The sequence below is a fragment of the Rhinolophus ferrumequinum genome, chromosome 20, assembly GCF_004115265.2.
Source record: "Rhinolophus ferrumequinum isolate MPI-CBG mRhiFer1 chromosome 20, mRhiFer1_v1.p, whole genome shotgun sequence".
Classification (NCBI taxonomy): Eukaryota; Metazoa; Chordata; class Mammalia; order Chiroptera; family Rhinolophidae; genus Rhinolophus; species Rhinolophus ferrumequinum.
Genome location: NC_046303.1, coordinates 20,471,728 through 20,490,065, shown reverse-complemented (window position 1 = coordinate 20,490,065; position 18,338 = coordinate 20,471,728). Strand labels below are relative to the sequence as shown.

Genomic DNA, 18,338 nt, shown 5'->3' with positions numbered 1-18,338 from the left:
GACAACACAGTGTAGTCATTTCATTTTTATAATTCATTGATAGACCATGAAAATAAATTATTAGAATAAAGCTGATATGTGCGGATTCATTTTGGGGATGATTAACTGAAATACAGTTTTTCAAATCACAATTTTCAGGTGGCAAAGGACTTCAGCAGGAAAAAAAAAATGATTGGTGGGTCAGCAAAAAATTTTAAAAACCTAAGTGGGGCTAAGTTAAGTAGACAGTAGATAGACCTGGTGACGTATAACGTATTGTTTTTAAGAGAGAATTGTGATCTTAGGCTTTGTCTATTTTGCCAGGAGACTGTACTTTAAAAGATTATCATTTGCATTGGTCAGATATGTGTTTCAAATGCTTCTACTTTGAAAAGGTCAATGCAGTATTCAGGTTTATTCTTGGATACTAGTTCAGGATCTGCTGAAAAATCAAGAAAAAGGTCTCTCTGTCAAGACTGCAGGATGGTAGAGTATTAAATTATTGAGAACACATTTACACTCTAGAATTCCTATTTCTCTTTTTTTTTTAATCAAAACAAAAACTGAAAGTTAGGTTTCAAATGTGAATTTGACCTATTGATTATAGTGTGAATCATATTATGGTTTTTTTAAATACAATCTGATATTGTTGTTTATTTAATCATTTCATCTTCAACTTTAGGCAACTTTTCTCATGAATGAAATGAGTTCAAGTCATTATATAATATAGAAGCATTAAAAAATATATGATTCTGACTATTTTGGGTTTTGGATAGCTATCTTATTCATGAGTATGAAAAAATGTGTAACAAGAAGATGGAAAATCCCAAATATCATCTGCTTTGGCTTTGAATGGCCTATCTGTAGTACCAACAATATTGACAACCCCATTTCCTGTATGTGAAGACTTGTATAGAAATATAGACTCTTAAGTATCCAGTCATGTCTAATGTACTTAGAAAGTCAACTGTGTGCCATGCTTTAAGATTGTGTCTCCAAGGCTTCTAGAATCTAAAATATTGCACAAATTGTGAAGGTTTCTGATTTTTCTCTGTGATACAATTATTTTGAACACTTGTTTATCTAACCAGGCAAACATTCCAATTTTATTCTTAATTTCCATCCAGTGTCAACAAAGCCTTAGTTGTAAAGTAGGCTGAAATTTGGAAACTCCTGGTGAAAAGAACAGTCTGTCCCTTGTCTTCTTTTTCCTCCTCTTTCAGGGACCATCTTTTTATCTCTTTTCAGTGCCAAACATGTGATCTTGGGACATATGTGAAGTCTGACTTAGTATATAAGGATTCAATCCAGTGCCCAAGTGTGCATTTCAGGGGTCCGTTCTGAATTCTTTATAAAGAAGTGTTTAATTTGGAAAGAAAAATGTGTTCTTAAATAGAACCATAAGTATAATGAGATGCATGATAACTGGAGTGTCCCACCAGCTCATCTTAGTCTCCATTCCTTCTCTCCTTTGTTCTTACCACTACAGAGGAAGAGGAGAGTGTGACTCCAGAATCAGCTGGCCAAGTCCAAGTCCCATCTCCCGCTTAATAATTGTGTGATCAGGGACAAGTTACCTATCTCTCTGCACTTTATTTTCCTTGTCTATAAAATGAAGAGAAATTTTCATAGAGTTTTGAGGATGAAATCACATAAATACATCTTAAGAACTTATCACCTGACACATAGTAAGCACTCAGTAAAGATTGGTTTTTAATATTATTTTCTATCATTTTCTTCTTCCTCAATTTTCTCTGTTTTTCCCTCCATTAGTACATTGATCATTGCCCAGTAATCTGTAATATTAGAATACAGAAGCTGTACCTGGACATCTATATGTGTAGCTTGTCATATGTTAAATAAATAGTATAGTCATTAAAAACAAGAGTTTGACAAATAATCACTAAGCAATAAATTAACTAATCTGTGGTTAGCTGACTTAAGAACTTTCAGAATGTCCAATACATTGTAGGTAATAAATACTTACCAAATGAATGAATGAATCTAAAAACAGGAGACAAAACATTGTTAAAAGGGCAACATAACATTTTGTAATGATACCTGAGCTCTTCTTGTCTCTATTTATTATGAGTTCTGAGGGAATTAGTGTTTGTATATTTTATAAGAGTTTTCAAAATGTGAATTTTACATTCATTTTCTTTCATAATACTAATTGACAATGTCCATTTTCAGAGATGTTGACTAACCAGAATCCATAGAACTCGTTCACAAAGATGGACTGACTGAGGAAACAAAATAAAGGAGGGAGGGAGAGATGGTGTCTGTTTGAACAGGGAAAGGAATTGTCTTTATAGGGGGAGAAAAATATAGGAGCGATGCTGACAGATCACAGGATTATCCTCCAACCTGAAGGATGAGGAGGGAGAACATCCGCTTCATTCATTTTTTTAAAAAAAACACGTTCTGATTATTTTCTATGTGCCAGACAAATATGGGAGCCAGGGTCACAAAGCCTCCCTGCAGTCCTCAAAACATTCCCATACTTGAGGATTGTATTGGTTTTCAATTGCTATCTTTAAAAAATTACTACAAACTTAGTAGCTTTAAATGACAAAAAGGTCAGAAAGCTGACACAGATCTCTTGGGCTAAAATCAAGAGGTTGGCAGGGCCTGGTTCCTTTCTTAAAGCTCTAGGAGAGAATCTGTTTCCTTGACTTTTCTAGATTCTAGAGGCTGCCTACGTTTCTTGGCTCATGACTCCCTTCCTGTATCTTCAAAGCCAACAACTTTCCATCTCTCTGACTTTTCTTCAGTCATCCTATCTCTCTCTGACTTAAGGAAAAAGCTGGGAAAGATGGCTTAAATGCCCAGAAAGATCCTCTGATTAGAGGATCCCACCAGGATAATTTCTCCATCTCAAAGTCCTTAATATTAATCACATCTACAAAGTCAGTTTTGCCATGCAAGGCAACATATTCACATCTTCCAGCAGTTAGGATGTACTCGTAGATATCTGTGGGGGCCATATTCTTCCTACCACAAGATCAGACATGAACAACCAAGTACAATAAGTGACAAGTCATTTGATAGATTGAGCTGCAGAATAAAAGAAAACCCAACATAGGCCATGAACTGGGGAACAAATTACAAAGCTGGGACAACTGAGCCAGGAAGAATACATAGGATTTTTACGTAGTAAATAAAAAGAAAGGCTTCCAAGATAGAGACAATAACTTGAGAAAACCATGTCTTTTTTTTATTAACTTCTACTGCCAACAGTCAGTCCAAAGTACTTTCATCTTTCATCCCAACTCTTACAGTACATTCCTCATTAGTTCCCAAAACTACTTTTGACTCCTTTCTGATCTGTTTTCTACACACCAATCAGGAAGCTCTTCAAAACAAAATGAAAAACAACTGGAGAGCAAATCCTGCAGTGACTCTGCTTGAAATCCTTCGGTGCCTTTCCATTTCCGTTAGCATGAAGACCATCATCCTTAAAAGGACCTGTAAAGTCTACATGATCAGACACTCACCTTCATTTTGTGCCTTATCCCTGACAGCTTTCCTCTTTGTTTTGTGATCTGTGTTCCAACAAAACCTTGTTTCTTTTTTTTTTTACAAAACTGATGTATACCTTATATATAATAATATGCACAAATCAAAGTATTTTACCTATTCCTTACTCATATATACATACAACCCAGAATAGGATCCAAAACAGTTTCATCATCCAGAAAGATCACTTGTGCCTCTTCTTTGTCAATGTCACTCCCTCCAGAAGTAAACATTTTCGTTAGTTTAAACTATGTGGATTAGTTTTGCCAGTTCTTGAATTTAATCTAAAGGGAATCATGTAGTATATACTGCTTTTTATCTGGCTTTTATTCCACTAAGCATAATGTTTTTGAGATTCATCCAATCAGTATTTCTTTATTTTTATGACTGCACATTATTCCAGTGTATTAACACACCCTGATTTCTTTATCCATGCCATTGTGGATGGACATCTGACTAGTTTCCCATTTGGGACTATGAATTTTTTTTCTGATTCTTTCAGTTGAGACATAATTGACATGTAATATGGTATTACTTTCAGCTTCACACCATAATGATATTTGCACTCCCATAATAGCATCCCTTTTCTCCCTTTACCAGATCCTGGCAACCACCATTGTACTTTCTATTTCTAAGAATTTGACTCCTTTTGATACCTCATACAAAGTGGAATCATGCAGTATGTGCTTTTCTGTGATTTGGTTTATTTAGCGTAATGTCCTCAGGTTCATCCATGGTGCAGCATATGACAAGACTTCCATCTTTTTTTAATGGCTGTATTCTTTAATGAATATGAGTGTGCATTACCTCTTGAAGATTCTGTTTTCAATTCTTTTGGATATTACCTAGAAGTCGAATTGCTGGATCATGTGGTTGTTATATTTTTGATTTTTTGCAGAACCTAAGTCTGTATAAAAATTTTGTTCAAGTTTTTATTTTGTGAACACAAGCACTCGATTTTTTCTGATATATACCTAGGAGTGGAATTGCCGAGTTGTAAGGGAGCCATATATTTTACTTTGTAAGAAACTTCCAGACTGCTTTCCAAAATGACTATGCCATTTTTCATTCCCACCATCAAGGAGTGACAATTCTAATTGCTTCATAGCCTTACCAACACTTTGTATAATCAGTCTTTATAATGTAGCCTTTCTGTTGGATATGTAATGGTATCTCATTGTGGTTTCAAATATTCTCCAAAGAAGGCTATTCATGTCCACGTCAGGTCTTCTTGGCACATACCCTTTCCTCTGTTTGGAATACTTGTCTTTCTTATCCTCCCACTGACCCTATGCTCTCTTCCTCATTCTCTTCCCCTTATCCTTTAGATCTCAGATCAAATATGTCTTCCTCTTCTTGGAGTATGTTCACCGACCAATAATACTGTTTTAAAAATCATAGGATATCAAATACCTATTTAAGGGGAAAATATAAGAATTGTATGCTGTCTCAAGTTAAATTCTTTCTTTTCTGCTTTTTTTTTTGTTTTGTTTTGTTTGTTTCAGGTGTACAAAGCAACATAATAGTTAGACATTTACATCCCTCACAAAGTGATAACCTCCTCAGGTCTACTACCCCTCTGACATCGTATATAGCTGTTACAATACCATTAACTATCTTCCCTATGCTGTACTCCACATCCCATGAATATATATATATATATATATATATATATATATATATATATATATATATATATATATAGAGAGAGAGAGAGAGAGAGAGAGGGTGCCAAAAAAAATGTGTACACATTTTAAGAAAGGAAAACTGTATTAATATTGTAATACTCAATATATGAGTATACCGATAACAAAAGATGAATACAAGTCACATTTGACTTCTGCAATTACAAGAGGTGCTCAAAGTGGTTACCATCAGCATAATTTTAATACAGTATTTCCTTTCTTAAAATGTGTATACATTTTTTGGCACCCTGTGTGTGTGTGTGTGTGTGTGTGTGTACATATATGTATATATTTAATTATATATATTTAACTATGTATATATTTAATTATACATAATTTTTATTTAATTAATATGTATTTAATTATAGTTGACATTCAATGTTATTCTACTTCAGCTTCAGGTGTATATAGTCCATTGCTCAGGCAGCTACACAATCTATGAAGTGCCCATCTGGCACCCTGCATAATCTTTACAACATTATTGATTGTATTGCCATACTGTATTTCTATCCCCATGACCACTAACTTGCACTTTCTAATTCCTTGACTTTCTCCCCTATCCCTACCCCCACCCATCTAGCAACCATCAGTTTTTTCCCCCTATATCTGTAAGTTTGTTTCTGTTTTGTTTGCTTGTTTATTCTGTTCTTTAGTTTCCACATATAAGTGAGATCATGTGGTATTTGTCTTTCTCAGTCTGACTTATTTCACTTAGCATAATATTCTCTATGTCCATCCATGTTGTTGCAAATGGTAAGATTTCTTTCTTTTTTATGGCCGAGTAATACTCCATTGTATGAATGTACCACAGTTTCTCTATCCAATCATCTATCGATGGGCATTTTGATTGTTTCCATATCTTAGCTATTGTGAATAGCGCTGCAATTTTTTTGAATTAGTGTTTTGGATTTCTGTGGATAGATACCCAGGAGTGGAATTGCTGGGTCATAAGGTAGTTCCGTTTCAATTTGTTGAGGTAAGTCCATACTGTTTTCCATAGTGGCTGCACTAATCTGCAATCCCAACAACAGTGCATGAGGGTTCCCTTTTCTCCACATCCTCGCCAACACTTGTTGTCTGTTGATTTATTGATGACAGCCATTCTATCAGAATGGTATCTCATTGTGATTTTTATTTGCATTTCTCTAATGATTTCTTTGTGTGTAAGTTATTATAACCTATGATTTCTGGACTGCACCTTAATATATGAAATATTTGTCCCTGAAGATAACCATCAATGTTGACTGTGAATTTGGCTTGCTGTAGTAGAAGTTTATATCTTTCAATTAGCTAAACTATTGTACTAAAATTTATCTTTGGAGGTTTTATTTTTACCTCACTGTGTCGCTACATCACCTAATTGCAAATGGAATTAAATTCAGTGAGATAAAGATTCATCTCTTCCCTTCCCCCATCCCTTTCCACAACTGCGTTTTTGTTAATCAAGGTAAATGTGGTATGTCCATAGATGATTGGAATGAAGTACCCCCGCATTTCCAAAGCATTGCTTTTCACCCTTTCACCAAAAACAACGATTAAATGGTCATCCTAAGCCAGTTCACTTTCTAAGTGTTTCATGAAGATGATTTTTTAAAATGTCATCTTTTAAAATATTTTTAGACATATAGAATAATTACTTAGGGTCAAGGATTAAGTAAAATTAGCACCACCTCCCCTGATAGCTATGGATATGAGAAAGGAGATATTATAAGTAATTACAATGGCAGATATAAATAAAACAATTTTTCTGTAATTGTTTAATGCTTTACAATATATAAAGCATGTTCTCCTAAATTAGCTCATTAGATTCTCACAATCCTGAGGGCAGGTCAGGGATTATCATTTTAATTTTAAAGAGAAAATTTTTAATAATAACCTAGAGATGGTGATTTGCTCAAAGTTAAATTTTTGTAAGTGGCAGAGCTGAGACTTAAACATAGGACATCTGTCTTGAAATTCAAGATATTTTCCAACATACTGTACTACTAATACTACTTAAATGTTTCAAGACACAGAAAGAATTGGCTAGTTATGTGTATATGTATTTGATTTAGCAAACTGTGGGGAGCAGTAAATGGACTATTTAAAAAAGTGGTTCATATACAATGATTTTGAAGGGAAGAAAGTAAAGAGAAGCATCTGATGGAAAGCTTTATATTTTACCTGCAAGTCCCCATGTTTCAACAGAAGAGGCTCCATTTTTGCAAGTGATGGAGTTGCACTGCAGACACCCTGCTCATGTCGTCCTGCCCCAAACCCAGAGCAACAGGAATTGTGAAGAATCAGGGAAACCTAACACCACCAAAGAACACAATAAACTTCCAGTAACTGACTCCAAAGAAATAGAGATGCATGAATTTCCTGTAAAAGATTAGGAAAAAATCATTTTAAAGATGCTCAAAGAGTTATAAGAGAACACGGATAAACATTTGAACAAAAATTAGGAAAACAATACAAGAACAAAATGAGAAGTTCAACAAAGAGATAGAAAACATTGAAAAAAAACCAAAAAATTTTGGAGCTGAAGAATACAATCACTGCACTAAATAATTCTTTGTAGAGCTCAACATCAGATTGAACCTAACAGAAGAAAGAATCAGTGAACTCAAAGACAAATCATTTGAAATTATCCAGTCAAATGTTCAAAAGGAAAAAGAATGAAAAGGAATGAAGAAAGCCTATTAGACTTATAGGACACCATTAAAATAATTTATGAATTATTGGTCCCATGAGGAGAAAAGTAGAAGAAAGGGGTAGAAAGTTTATTTAAAGTAGTAATGGCTGAGAACTTCCCAAAGCTGAGGAGAGATTTAGACATCCAAGTTCATGAAGCTAGTAGGTTAGCCGAAAATTTCAATTCAAAATGATCTTTCTCCAAGATACCTTATAATAAAACTGTCTCAATGCAAGACAAAGACGGGATTTTAAAAGTAGCACGAGAAAAATAATTCTCTCACACAAGGGAGCCTACATAATGTAATTAGTAGATTTCTTAGCAGAAATCTTGCAGGCCAAGAGAGAGTTGGGTGATATAGCAAAAGTGCTGAAGGAAAAACTGCCAACCCCAATACTTTACCCAGCAAAGTTATTCTACAGAAGTGAAAGTGAGATAAAAAACTTTCCCAGAGGCCAGCCTCGTGGCTCAGGCTGTTGGAGCTCCGTGCTCCTAACTCCGAAGGCTGCTGGTTCGATTTCCACATGGGCCAGTGGGCTCTCAACCACAAGGTTACCAGTTCAATTTCCTCGAGTCCCACAAGGGATAGTGGGCTCTGCCCCCTGCAACTAAGATTGACACAGAACCTTGAGCTGAGCTGCCACTGAGCTCCCTGATGGCTCAACTTGTCGGTTCGACTCCCGCCAGGGATGGTGGGCTGCGCCCCCTACAACTAGCAACAGCAACTGGACCTGGAGCTGAGCTGCACCCTCTACAACTAAGACTGAAAGGACAACAACTTGACTTGGAAAAAAGGCCTGGAAGTAACGTCCCCCAATAACGTCCTGTTACCCTTCCCCAGTAAAATCTTAAAAAAAAAAAAAAAAGTAATTGCGTTTAAAAAAAAAACAAAAAAAACTTTCCCAAACAAACAAAAGCTGACGTAGTTCAGCATCATAAGATCTGCCTTACAAGAAATGTGGAAAGTTCTTTAAGCTGAAAAGAAAGGATAATAATTAATTTCATGAAAATATATGGAAATATATAACACACTGGTAAAGGTAAGTATAATCAGATTCAGAATACTCTACTATTGTAATATGGTGATGTGTTACTTAACTCTAGTATAAAGGTTAAAGGACAAAAGTATAGAAATAGCCACAATAAGTTGTTAACGGATGCACAATATAAAAAGATGTAAATTGTGACAATACAAACATAAAATGTAGGGTGGAGTAAAAGGGTAGAGTTTTGTGTGCAATTAAAGTTACGTTGTTATCTGGTTAAAATTGTCTTTTATATCTGTAAGCTGCTTGAAGAAAACCTCAGGGTAACCACAAAACAAAAACCTATAGTAGATACACACAATACAAAGAGAAGGTAATCAAAATATACCACTGTGGAGAACTATCAGTTTTCAAAACAGAAAACAATTGTTTCAAAAACAGAATTGTTTCAAAACAGAAAACAATTAATGAGATGGCAATAATAAGTCCTTAACTATCATCAATAATTATATTAAATGTAAATGGATTATACATGACAATCAAAAGGCATAGAGTGGCTGAATGGATTAAAATAAAAAATAAAAAAGACCCAAACTATGTGCTGCCTACGAAAAATTCACTTTAGTTTCTAGGGCACATATAGCCTCAAAGTGAAGGGATAAAGATATTCCAAGCAAATAGAAACTAAAATAGAGTAGCTACACTGATATCAGAAAAAAATATATAGTCTATAAGTCTAAAACTGTCATAAGACACAAATAAGGTCATTATATAGTGATAAAGAAGTCAATTTGGCAAGAGGATACAACAATTGTAAATATATATGCACCCAACACCAGAACAAATACGAACAGATCTCTGAAGGGAGTAATAGACAGCAATACAGTAATAGTAGGGGACTTCAGTACCCCACTTTCTACGATTGAAAGATTATCCAGACAGAAAATCAATATGGAAACATTGGACGTAGTCTATACTTTAGACCAAATGTACCTCACAGACATACACAGAACATTCCATCCAACAACAGGAAAATGTACATTCCTTTCCAGTGCACATGAAACATTTTCCAGAATAGTTCATGTGTTAGATCACAAAACAATCCTTAGCACATTTTAAAAGACTGAAATAATAGCAGGTATCATTTCTGAGCACAATGGTATGAAACTAGAAATCCATAACAGGAGGAAAACTAGAAATTTCACAAATATGTGGAAATTAAACCACATACTCCTGAACAACTAATGGATCGAGGACTAAATCAAAAGAAAATAAAAATTTTTCTTGAAACAAATGAAAATGAAAACACAACATAACAAAACTTATGGGATGCAACAAAAGCAGTGCTAAGGGGCAAATTTACAGCAATAAATGCCTACATTAAAAGAAAAGAAGAAGAGGAGGAAGAGGAGGAGGAGGAAATGGAGGATGAGGAGGAAGAGAAGAAGAAGAAAGATTCCAAATAAACAACGTAACTTTACACCTTAAGGACTAGAAAAAGAACAAACTAAGCCTACAATTAACAGAAAAAGGTTAACAAAAATCAGAGCAGAAATAAATGAAATAGAGAATAGAAAAACAAAGGAAAAGATGAGTGAAACTAAGAGTTGTTTTTCTGAAGATTTAAAAAATGCTAAATCTTTAAGTAGTCTTACAAAGAAAAGAGAGAGAACTCAAATAAATAAAATTATAAATGAAAGAGACGACATTACAACTGATATAGCACAAATACAAAGTGTCATAAGAGACTACTATGAAAAATTTTATACCAACAAATTGGACAATCTTCAAGAAATCGTAAATTTGTAGAAACATACAACCTACCAGGACTGAATTATGAAGAAACAGGAAATCTGAACAGGCCAATTACAAGTAAAGAAATTGAATCAGTAATCAAAAACCTCGCAAAAAAAGAAAAGCCCAGTGCCAGATAGTTTCACTGGTGAATTATTCCAAAAATTTCAGGAAGAATTAACACTGATCCTTCTCAATCTTATCCAAAAAATGAAGAGGAGGAAACACTCCCAACTCAACTTATGCAGGCAGCATTACTCTGATACCAAAGCCAGATAAGGATACTACAAGAAAACTATAGGCCAATATCCCTGACAAACATAGATGCAAAAACCGTCAAAAAAAATACTAGCAAATCAATTTCAACAGGACATTAAAAGGATTATACACCATGATTAAGTTGTATGTGAGGATGGCTCAAATATGCAACTCAATACAATATGATAGACCACATTAATAGAATGAAAGATAAAAATCATATGATCCTCTCACTAAGTGCAGAAAAAGCAATTGACAAAAGTCAATATCTTTGATAATAAAAACTCAGCAAATTGGGTATGGAGGGAATGTACCTCAACATAATAAAGGCCATATATGACAGACCCACAACTAACATTATATTCAACAGTAAAATGTTGAAAACTTTTCCTTTAAGATGAGAAATAAGAGTGTTTCATTGCTGATAACATGATCTTAGATATAAAAAATGCCAAAGACGCCACCAAAATAAACAAATTCAATAAAGTTTCAGTATACAAAATAAGTTCTATACACCAAAAACAATAAAGACTCTGATGAAATAAATTAAAGACAGAAATAAATGGAAAGGTATTTCATGTTCATGGATTAGAAGAGTTAATATTAAAACCTCCATATTACCCAAAGTTATCTATAGATTCAATGCAATCCTTTTCAAAATTCTAATTACATTTTTCGTAGAAATAGAAAAAACAACCCTAAAATTCATATTCAACTGCAGAAGATCCTAAATAACCAACACAATCTTGATAAAGAACATAGCTAGAGGCATCACACATCCTGAGTTCAAACTATATTACGAAGCTAAAGTAATCAAAGCAATATGGTACTGGCATAAAAGCAGACATATATACCAATGGAATGGAATTGAGAACCCAGCAATAAACCTTCACATATGTCGTCAACTAATATTTGACAAGGGATCCCAGAATACTCAACAGGGAAACAATAACCTCTTCAATAAATGGTTTTGCAAAAACTGTGTATTCACATGTAAAAGAATGAAATTGGACCCCTATCTTACACCAGTCACAAAAAAATTAAGCCAAAATGGATTAACAACTTAAATGTAAGATCTGAAACTGTGAAACCCTTAGAAGAAAACATAGGAAAAAAGCTCATTGACATTGGTCTTTGCAATGATTTTTGGATATGACAACGACAACAACAACAAAAAAGCGATAAAAATAAATGTGACTACATCAAACAAAACTTCAATCAACAAAATGAAAAGGTAACATATGAAATAGAAAATAATTGCAAACCATATATCTGATAAGGGGCTAATATCCATAATACATATGGAACTCACACAATTCAATAGCAAATAATAATTATATAATAATAATAATCCAATTTAAAAATGGGCAAAGGACTGAATATTTTTCTATAGAAGACAAACAAATAGCCAATAGCTACATTAAAAGGTGCTCAATATAGCTAATCATCAAGAAATGCAAATCAAAACTACAACGAGATCTCTCTTTACATCTGTTAAAATGGCTGTCATAAAAAAAAAGATAACAAATATTAGTGAAGATATGGAGAAAAGGGAACTCTTGTGCGCTGTCGCTGGTAACATAAATATTGGTACAGCCCTGTGGAAAGCAGTATAGAGGGTCCTCAAGAAATTAAATGTAGAACTACCATGTGATTCAGTAATCCCACTTCTGGATATTGATCCAAAGGAAACAAAATCACTATCTTAAAGAGATATTTGCACGCTCATGTTCACTGCAGCATTATTCACAATAGTCAAGACAGGGAAACAACCCTAAGTGTCCATTGCCTGATGAATGGATAAAGAAAATGCAGGATATACGTGCAATGGGATATTATAGAGCCATAAAAAAAGAAGTTTCAACATGGTTCTCATCATAACGACAAAATAATTGTAATTACGTGAGGTGAAGGATGTGCTATTGTGGTACTTTGCAGTATATATGTGTATCAGTTTATCACATTATACAGCTTAAACTTCCACAATGTTATATGTCAATCATAGCTCAATCAAGTTGGGGGGAAAAAGGAATAGGAAAATTCAGTCTCCATTAGAGTCCCTCGATTGAGAATGCTATACATTATATTCTCAGATGTAAATAAGTTTGTATGTTTATGTATAAACTAGTTTAGTTACTTAAATGTTTTTTTTAGTTTAAAATTTTTCTTCTTGGAATGCTGATAATTTCAGTTTGGAAGGATTTTAATAGACTATTAATCATTTAAATAGCTTTTATCTTGTAAAACACTTTCTCACAACCTCTTTATGCAGTATAGTCTTGGACAGACCGTAACTTCCTAAGAAATGATTTTCTTTTAGTGTTTCAAATGGACTCATTTGGAACTCTCTTTTTGGTATTGTTGAATAATGAATATCTAAATTTTTCTTTCTTTAGAGGATGCATTAAAATCTTTTTTATTACTATTCCATGGATAAAAATCTTTATTTCAATATTTTAAATTTATTTTTTAAGTGCTAAGTTAAAATAGCAGCTACTTTATAAATACATATAAATATTGGCTTTTTTCCTTTTAAATCTGTGAAATAACATGGAAAAATAGTTCATTTGTCTTCATAAACAGTTGTGTTTGAAACATAGCATTTTTTTAATATGAAATTAATTCATTATGGAATACTGGCAAGTATATAAACAATATAAAAAAGAAAATGAAAACCATCTACCTATTATTCTACCACCCAGAGAAAACCACCGTCCATTTATGGTGTTTCTTAATGGTAGCCTAGTTGTAACTGTATCTGTATGCTCTTCAACGCAATTTTTTTGCATATGTTAGATGAAGGAGCCACGGACCCAAAGTATTAAATAACTGATGTCTCATAGTTATTTTTGTTGTTTACAAGTCAATTTTACCTCCTTTATTATTTTTAACCTGTACTAGTTCTATAAGGAACATCTTTTTGCTCATGGTCTTAAACCTGAAACCACAGCTTCACAGAAGTGTAGTTACAACATTAACACTTGCAACATTAGCAAATCAGAGAGCTCAGACTGAAATGCAGTTCTCCCAGCATCTAAAATTACAGTACTGTTCCCTCGACGATCCAGCTACCTTGTGTATGTGGATTCCTGCTACAATTTGTCCTTTTAGCTAAATTAAAAAATCATTCTAAAAGTTTGCCTTAAAATACCCTCAGAGTGTTACTAAATTAAGGTTAAATCGCAAGTATAAATTTTCAAGCAATTAGTTTTGGGTTTGCCTGAGCAGAACACCCCCACAGATGATGCCGAATAAAAACTATTTACACACTACCATAATGCATTTCTTGTAAAAATGTTGGGTCTCTAGCAGCGATTTGCTAATCAAATTCAGAATTTGATTTGAAATGCCTCCGGCAGGCAGCCAATCCAGTTATGAAAGAACAGAAGCAAAAACCAGAGCCCTGGTGAGTTTCCTCCAGAAGCTAACTGGGTCCTTTGCTCTAGTTAGCAAACTGATTCCATAGGAAATCACTGCAATTGCTCCTAAAATAAAATATCGTAGTTAATTTTTGCAATAAATTATTGGACTGCGCTAGACACAAAACATGTACATTTTGGAATCTAGAGTTATAAAAATTCTGACATGTTTTAATATAAACAGGAACATTTCCAATGATTGCTTGGATCTAAAATGTTTTTCCACTTGACATTTGTTTATACTTCCTAGGAAAGAAACTCTATTTATGGATAACTGAATAATACAAATAAACATCAGAGAGAGCTGAAAAATCAGCTTTGATTATGCATGAAAATCTACAATGTCATTGTGTACTCTTATTCCGTATTCTGATTGCCTGTTTATTTTTACAGAACTGCTGGTGAGCCTATGGAAGAGGAGCCAGCCTTGTGAAGTGCCAAGTCCCCCTCCCCCCATATTTCCTGTGTGTGACATCATTGTGTATACCCCCACCCCCACCCCAGCACCCTCAGACATGTCTTGTCTGCTGCCTGGGTGGCACAGATTCGATGGAATATAAACACTGGGCACAAAATTCTGAACAGCAGCTTCACTTGTTCTTTGGATGGACTTGAAAGGGCATTAAAGATTCCTTAAACCTAACCGCTGTGATTCTAAAGTTACAGTAAACCACGATTGGAAGAAACTACTTCCAGCGTGCTTTTAATATACTTAGTGACCCACTCCCAGGCCCACAGTATGAACTAGAAACATCCAATACAGCATTAGATACTGTTAATTACAAATGCTCTGACGACAGCCAGCGATATTTTGGGCAAAACCTAAGAAAGACTCATTCCTGACATTCTGATCAGTTTTTTATTGGGTAATTTTTTGTCAAACAGTCTTAAATTGTTTACAGAATTTGCTTTCAGCTATGAACGGATAGCAATTCCCGACAGCTCGCAGGGATTTGTTTTGTTCTGTTTTGTTTGTTTTTTTGGCCTTTGTTTTAACACATGGTTCAACTCTTGCTAGTTAAGAGTTCAAGATGGAGGAACTAGGTTGAGGCTTTTTCAGTGGAATAAACCACGGTATCTCAAAGTCCAAATGCCAAAGGAACCTCACACACTGTAGATACTGGTGCAATGTTTTATGTCACTTTTTTTTTTAGAAAACTTACCCTATTTCCCTAACATCCCTCTGTATTCTCACACACTGGAGGTTTGCAGTTGTATTTGAGGATGAGGTCTCTCTCCTCCCTCACACATCCCTTGTTCTGATGACAGTAGCTCTGACCATATGTTCCATGGAGGATTTCCAGTGTCTTTGAAAACTTTTCAAAGATGGTCTTAATTTGTTCCAAATCTATCAAGAACGTACTCTCTCACTTTTCTTTTTCTGCCCTCCATCATTTCCTTTCTTCTTACGTTTCATCCTTCCTTCCTATAGGAAAGCTAAAGATTACCCATTATCTCCCCAATTACTCAGGACCTTTGAGTATTTACTTTATTATTTTTTTTTACTTTCCAGGTTAACACAGTTGCTTGGTCTAATGTGTTCTTTTAGCTGTGGAACCACTGAGGTGAATGTGGCTTAAGCAATGTTACTGAATTTTCTAGATCTTTGAAATGTGTTAATGAAGGCATTGCCTATTTGATATCACCTTGAGTTGAGTTAACCTTGAAAAGTTGTGCCTTCATGTAAAAAAAAAAACACCAAAAAAAACCCCCAAATTTAACCTTTACCCATGTTGCCTTAGTGTCAAAGGCTAAAAGTAATGGACATTTATTTATTTCTGAGATTAAAAGCAACTTAGTAAATATAAGTAGGTTATCCCCTTACCTTCCAAAATTCTATTTCAAGGTACAACTCGAACACATAAAGACATTGATGTAGAATACCTCACAGTATTTAATATCTGACAATGCTTTCAAAAGAGTTGATGTTTCTTTTTATATATTTTCCTAACTCAAAGGATATATTAAAGCCATAAGTGAAGATTGTCATGCTTTTATTCAGAAATCTGAAAGAAACCTTAATTAAAACAAGGTTTTAGGGAAGGCCATGATATGAAAGATATGGAACAATATGGTTTTAGTTAAAGAGGACTCTAACCTGTAAATCAAAGATGAAAGATTTCACTCAAGTAGAATTATATAACTCTCTTTTGTTATACAGTCAGACCATATTTTTCATGCATTTAGTTTTTTTAGGATTACCATTTTAATTTTAAAGACTTTTATTACATATACAAAAATGGCTCAATACTTGGTTTAACATGTTAGAAATTTGAGATGCCCTTTGAAATAGGAAATCTGAAATGGAATGTAACTCAGTATAAGGTAAAAAATTACTTTCATTGCACAAGGGTAAGGTCAATCTCAATTCACAATAGTAATGAATTTTTTTGTAAAAAAAATCATGATATTTTCAGAAAACTTCATGTCAGTCATATTTGGTAGCTCTTGCTATTTTACTGTAATTCCTAAGATTTATTTACAGAAAACCAAATAATGGAGCCAAAGGCTTAAAAAATAAAATAAAAAAGACTCCCTTTTTTAAACAGGAAAGTTATATCATTTTGTTTGGAAATATAATTGTAATTATTTAAAAGCAACTTTATAATTACAAATCTCTATTATTATGCTCAGTCCTCCCAGATATTTTTAGATGTTGAATAAGCAAATGAAACAGTATACTGCACACATATTAATTTACTGATGTTTCCTACAATAATTTTGCCACATACTTATGCACAGGCATCAGTCTGATAAAGCCAAATCACTAGGATGCCTCCATGGTATTCTGATTTCAAACATGACACATTAATGAGTAATAACACATCCTTCCATGTGATACTGTACCAATTGGTTTTGGTTAGAGTCCTTAGGATACATGAAGAGGCAGATAAACTATGGGGAGGATTAATCACAGCTGAATGTAGTTGTAAGAACAGAATGCCAGTGCTTTTTGATTATACCTTTACAACCTATTGTATAGCCCTCAGGGACAGAATGGAGGCTTTTGGAGAATATCAACACTTCTTTTCAAATACCCAGCACTTATTGAAAGGGTGGTTTCACTTGGTATAATTTTCTTGACTTACACATTTAATTTTTATTTCTCACAACAATTCCCACTAAGGGGCTATTAGAAGAATTATTTCCTAAGCTTTTTCAATAATATGTCTTTCTGATCCATATGTTGAAGGATAATCACATAGGCTTTCTCACAATCTCATAATAACTCAGACATGATGAATAAATATAATGGTTTTGAGAAATCAACTAGTAAACAATGCTAGGAGTTCAATTTAATAAGATTTGATAATAGGTACAAAACGAAAATGTAAGAAAATTAATTTTCTCAATTATATAGTACAATCTGGGGTTGTATATTAAATTGAAAAAGTTTTATTAGATAATAAGTAAAAGTGACCTTAAATGGTAATAGAGGGTGTTTAATCATTGCTTAGTAAATGTAAAGAACATTATGAGATAAAATATTTTTAAATATTTTAACAAATTTACAACATCAGTAGTGGAGATAGAAGTCAGCTTTTAGAGAAGAAAACAGAGAGATGAAAAACTGCTAACAATCACATTTCCACTACCAGTCTTAGGAACTGAAATCTTACCTTCAGTTTTGACTATAACCCTTTGCAAAACTCACACACCTCTCTCTAACAACATGGTGGATTTGAAAGCAGGACATCTCACACAATGATTTCAGAAACTATGGGGCTGGTCTCTCCTAACAATTCAGCACTGTTCTATTTCTGAAGGTCATTCATAAAGCTTTGTAGATTTACTGGGTTTCTTTACAGACTCCATATGGAAGTAAAATAGAATGACCATGTGGAGAGTCTCCTGGGAGACAATTTCTCTTCAATCAGCACTTTTCTACTTATTTTCTATCCCAGCATTTATATTTAGGACAATTTATTTAAATATTTCTTACTATTTATCTTTTGAAACTTTACTCTCAATTTGTCTCAATGAAACTATTAAATGTCTAATAGCCACTAAGCAAACAAGCCAA

The 18,338-nt window shown here is 33.8% G+C and overlaps 1 protein-coding gene across 1 annotated transcript in view; it reads left to right on the top strand.

Annotated features, from left to right (window-relative positions):
- HDAC9 (histone deacetylase 9) overlaps positions 1–16,010 on the top strand; it is a 664,661-nt gene extending 648,651 nt beyond the window's left edge. The window contains exon 27 of the mRNA XM_033088745.1: positions 14,708–16,010. Within this exon, the coding sequence (XP_032944636.1) occupies positions 14,708–14,747 (40 nt within the window). The 3' untranslated portion in view covers positions 14,748–16,010. The remainder of the gene's footprint in view (positions 1–14,707) is intronic.
- Positions 16,011–18,338: the final 2,328 nt, after the last annotated feature.